General features: G+C 24.8%; 1 protein-coding gene across 1 annotated transcript; it reads left to right on the forward strand.

The window, feature by feature from the left end:
* The first annotated feature begins 331 nt into the window (after positions 1-331).
* LOC145841166 (ficolin-1-like) lies at positions 332-1,897 on the forward strand. The gene is made up of 6 exons (XM_082948537.1): positions 332-431; positions 490-620; positions 807-903; positions 984-1,080; positions 1,287-1,360; positions 1,635-1,897. The coding sequence occupies exons 1-6, from the start codon at positions 332-334 to the stop codon at positions 1,895-1,897; spliced, it is 762 nt and encodes a 253-aa protein (XP_082804663.1).
* Positions 1,898-5,804: the final 3,907 nt, after the last annotated feature.

The following is a 5,804-nucleotide window of genomic DNA, read 5'->3' on the forward strand; positions in this document are numbered from 1 at the left end:
TTTGTTTATTTTGTATAGTGATTTACTTAACTTAGCATTTTTGAAATTTAGGAGTAACTAAATTAGACAACTATGGCTTTATTAAACAAAATATTAAGTTTAAAAATGAAACAATGCTGTTGAATAGAATAATTTAAAAAAAACTATTTTATTTTAGAAGTATCTCGGTAAAATAATAATGGTACTCGAATCGAAAAAAATATTAATTGCATCTGCAATGTTTAATGTTTTTATGATCATCTGCTTTTCTTTCTTGGCGGTACATTGTACAAGAAAATATTACGCCCTTAATAAGATAAATAGCGAACAGAACAAGACTATATCAGGGCAAATGGATGAGATAGCGGAACAGAACAAGACTATATCAGGGCAAATGGATGAGTTAGCGAAACAATCAAAGAAGTTAGATGGTTTAAAAAATATACTTCTAGGTATGTGCTTTTTATGTAAGTTTAGATTTTATACAAATATATATGTGCCTTGATTCAGGTAAGTCAACGAACTGCAAAGACATCAAAGATTTCGACCCAAGCTTGCCAACTGGCACTTACAATATTCAAATTGGCTGGGAAACTTTGTCGGTTTGGTGTGAAATGAACAGCGCCTCTGGTGGATGGACTGTAAGTTATTTAAAAATTATTTGGTGACTTATGTTCAGTCATTTAAAAGTTTATATACACATACATGTTAATAAACAATTTAATAGAAGTTATAAACAGTCTGGTAAGTTAACTAGTTTTATAAACTAATAAGTTTTTGAAGGCTATTTCAAGTAGATGAAAATTTTCAAAAGTTGTTTTTCACAGGTATTTCAAAGGAGATTTGATGGAACAGTGGACTTTAACAGAAGTTGGAGCGATTACGAGCAGGGTTTTGGCTCCGTTAACGGCGAATTTTGGTTGGGTAAGTAAATTTTTAACACAAAGAAATGCTACAAAAGTAGTTTAAATGAGTATTTTGATCAACTATTTCAAAAATTGCAGGCCTCAAATACCTGAATATATTGACTGAAACCTCAGATTGCGACTTGAGGGTGGAATTCACTCTTTCTAATAGTGAAGATAAATATGAAGAATACAAGTGAGTTTATCTGTGTATTGTTTTTTATATACATAGTTTTGGTATGCTTTATAAAAAGTTAAATAAAAAGTACTTTCAGCTCTCTGCGTAGCTAGTGAAATTATAAAATAGTAACGCTAAAAAATTTTTTAAGATGTAGAGAAAACTTATTAAGCCAAACTATGATTTTTTTTAAACTGAAATTTAATTTAAAACAAAAAATTTAGGAATTTTCGTGTAGCTGGTTCAGAGGAAAAATACAGACTATCATACAAACCGAGCTCTTACTCTGGAAATGGAGGTTTGTAATAAATTGTTGATAAAATAATAACATGACGTTTGTTTATGAAACTTAAGCTTTGAGTTTTTTGTATATAAACTAAATATGTCAACCAAAAATTAAGCAATTTTACAAAGGTCTAAGTAAAACACAATATAAATAATTAAACAAGCAAAAGTTTTCAGTTTAACTATTTTCAAATTACCAAAAAAAAACTATCTAAAAAGTTTGCATACGATAAAATACATTCATAAAGTTAGTAATTGAATGTTCTTCTAAAAGTAATGAACATAAGGTGACGGACTGAACGGATTCTATGAGACTAGAGAATCAAACAATATGGAGTTTACTACATTTGATTCTGACAACGACAAGGATAAAACAGGTAACTGTGCTGCCTTTCATGGAGGTGGTTTTTGGTTGAATCGATGTGGCAATAACAACGTCAACGGACGTTACAGTGGGAGCAAATTCAAATGGTGGCAATTAATATATTGGAACAACTATTTCGATTTAAAAAAAACACAACTAATGATAAGACCGGCTGGTAGAAACTAAACAAGATAAGTACAATCATCTATGGAATTTTTCAGTTAAAATTAGTTAATAAAACATTTTGTATATATATATTTTTATATTTTAATAACATAACACTTTAGAAAAATATTTTCATACTTATGGTGATTTTAAAATAGTCTGTTTATTTTTTCCCTGCTTTTCTACATAAATAAAAAAATTTACAAGTGTTTTGCAACACGTTAGCTATCAATTATTTTCTTTATTAAAAAAGCTTAGATTCTTTCTACAAGTTTTAAATATAAAATTACATATAAAAATATGATTAGAAAATTTTCATAAAAAATGAGACATATTCCATTGGAACTATTTTTTATTCCTACAAAATTACAATTTTGTATAATCTTTTTTGTATAATCTATTTTTGTAGTTATATAATCTATAGTTTAAATGAAGAAAAATACTTTATATACCATAGTTTTTTGTTTAAAAGATTTAAAAATTCAAATTACATACCAGCTTGTAAAATTGCATAATCTTTTAAAATAGTATTTATGTAAAAAAAAGGTAAAAAAGATTAATTAATACAATATTTACACAAATGTTTACTGTATGTATTATAAACTTAAAGTATAAAAAAAATTTCAAATAAAATTCATTCTACTGATTATAAATTGCTTATGAACGCAAAAAAGTAAGTTTTAAATATTTGTTCTATTATCTTTTAATTAAGCTTTTGAAAAACTTTTAACTGATTATTTTATATAGCAAGCAAATTTACTTTTCAAGAACTTTATATGACCTTTCAATTTATTTATAAAAAATATTATTAAATTATATACGCAAACTGCTTACTTCAGTTTTTTGCGAGTGTATTAATTTTGTTAACAGTTACTAGCAGTGAAAAAATTTTCATGGTAAAGCCATAATGTTTACTAAAAGCAAAGATAACTTAAGTAAAAAACAAAATTCAAAGCAAGTTTTTTTTTTACCAACCTTCAGCTTCTAAAGTCTTTTAAAACATAAATAATTGCTGTTTTACACTATGATTATACACTACAAAAACCAATTAAAATAAAGATAAAAATTTTTAGTTCAAAAACTTTTTTTTTTCTTTAACGAGAGAGTGGGAAATTACTATACATAATTTTTTTGTAAAAATACATTAAAGTTTTAAAAACCATAAAAAGCAGGTGAGAAATGCAAAGTATATTACGACTGATAATATTGATAAGCTTATAGAGAGATAAAATATATTGCATATTCACATAAAGTATTACTATTTGAGCAGTTTTTATTTTATGATAGAGAACAATCGTTTAAAGTTATTTTACAAAAACTTTTGAATAATTTAAAAAAGTTAAACCACTATCTAATAAAGTAGAACATATTTGTAGCAGTTTAAAGCTATAATTAAAAAAGTTTTAGACATTGAGTAGTAATTGTAATTAGAAAGTAAACATTTACATGTATTAATTTATACGAACAATGATATGAAAAAATGTTAAGTGAAATATGTTTTTACAATTTTTCACTATTACACAACGATTAAAACAAAACGATTAACAAAAGAACAAAGTAACTCGCAAATTTAACTAAAATGTTTTATGAACTTATTAAAACAGCAGTTAAAAGTTCATTTTCATATATAAAGATAGTGGAAAATCATCAGAAAAGTTTAAAATTTTCACTGTAGTATCACACTAATGAAATAAATTTAGATTAAATTTTTGAACTTAAACTTAAATGACTTATTAAAACAGCAGTGGAAAGTTTTTTTTTGTTTCGAGAGAGTGGAAAGTCACCATAATTTTTTATTTTTTTACTGTAAAGTTACAAAAAAAAATTCAAATTTTCATAAGACTTATTTATAGCTATAAAACGTAGGTAAAAACACAAATAAATGTTTACCTTTCTGAAGTTTAAAAACAAATAAACAAGCATTAAGCTCCATAAACTAGTTGAAAGAACAATTTATATATATTCGATTAAGAAAGATATTTATAAAGCATAACTTAAGTAAGTTTTTCATTTTCAAACGCAGTTAAGCCAAGTTTGTTTTACATTTTTATTTGGATATACAATTTTCTTGACTTTTTTATTTGGAATAATATATGAATAGTTTATATACGAATAAAAACTTGTTTCTTCTGAAGTTTGTTGTAATGTTTGTTATTCTTTAAATTACATCTTTTAAAAAATGTATAAAAAGACCTCAATTAATATAGCCAGAAAAAAAAAAAACTTAAATTGATTGATATTTTCAAAGACATAAATGTTATTACGAAAAACTTGTTTAAAGATTTAAAATAAGAGTAAAAACATACAAAGAAGAAAAATCTTTTTAGGAAAATACATTTGACTCTACAGTTCAGTTGTAATTAAAGTCAGATTAGAGTTATAACGAAACACTTAGTATAAGTTTTCTAAACCTTATTAATTTCACAAATTTTTACGAAAACTTATTAAAAAATCATTGTTTCTTAAAAATTATACGGCTAATAAAAACTTTAAAGATTATACTATATAAAACTTTTTCGTTCAATATGTATAAACTTTATAGTTTAGTACATTATATACGGTTTTTGTGCGAATATATAATCTAATTAAAAAATCATTAAGTCTTTCAATTATGTCTGTGGTATTTTATTTTTTTTGTTACCTACTTCTAATGATTTGCTTTACTGTAATTTTGTTTTAAAATTTTCATTATTATTCTCCTCTCTCGTTAGAAGAAAGAAAAATTAAACAATAAGTGTTTGTTTTTTACTTTATTCGCGTTGATTATTCTTCTAGTTTGAGTTAGCAATAATTTAAAAAGGAAAAGTTTTCTAAAAAGTTTAGTATCGTTAAAGTAAGTTGGTTAGGCATGTTCAAAATTTGTTTGTTTAACTATACGTAAAATATTTAGTATTTAGTATATAATATATATATACATATATAAATAATATATATAATTTGATGAATAATTGAGTTTAAAATAAAAGTATGAAACAAAAAAAAAGTTTAATTAAGACAGTAGACTCTAAATTAAATCGCTTAAGCGGTTTTCATCTAGGGATAAGAAAGAAAATAAGAACTAGTCTTACTCTACGTTAAAACCCATTTCTACGAAAAAATTGAGAATCCGCGTAAGTACAAAAATTCTCTGCTTGGTCTGAGGTAGCATTGGTAAGGAAATTCTCCTTCATAAGCGTTAGTTCCTCCTACTATTCTGTTGTTTTCTACGAAAATTTTACGTACATTATGTGTTTAGTAATATTATTGTTCACAAGCTTTTGTTAATATTGTTTTTGTTTGCACTAACCTATTTAAATTTCATACCGATAAACGTCAACAATCTCGAACAATGTAAAGAGTGTCGGAATAGCACGTAGTTGATGAGTTTAAAAATTTATTACAAAATATAAACAACATTTTCAAATATCAACAACCAGCCAACAATTAGCAAGAACAACATAACAACAGAAATAAATTTAATAAAAGTCAACGTGTTTTTTGTCAAACACTTGGTACAACATTGGTATGTCTGACCCGCGGCGGACTCTATGTTTTGATGCAAAATATTTTTTACTCATTAAGTTTTAAAAAGATAAACTGTTAGAAATAAATTATACTATTTAATTATTATTTTGTAAATTTTATTGTATTAGGTATCTTTTAAACTTTATTTCTACTTTTTTACAAAAAAAGTGGAGAAACATCTTATTAAAAAACGTTTTATTGAGCAATCGCATGTAAGATATATTTCAGCTAACCCTTATCAATTCCTACTGTTGGCAATTAACTTTAAAATTTAATTTTAAGCAAGTAAACAATTTCAAGTTACATCAACTACTCATTGAATAAAAACAAGCAAAAATAGTTAGAGATAGATTAGCAATTTTTAATTACAATATAAAAACATTAAAAAGTTAATAAGCAATTTATCTAACATATGCAAAGTACA

This window comes from Thalia democratica, chromosome 7 (genome assembly GCF_965202585.1).
Source record: "Thalia democratica chromosome 7, ktThaDemo2.hap1.1, whole genome shotgun sequence".
NCBI lineage: Eukaryota > Metazoa > Chordata > Thaliacea > Salpida > Salpidae > Thalia > Thalia democratica.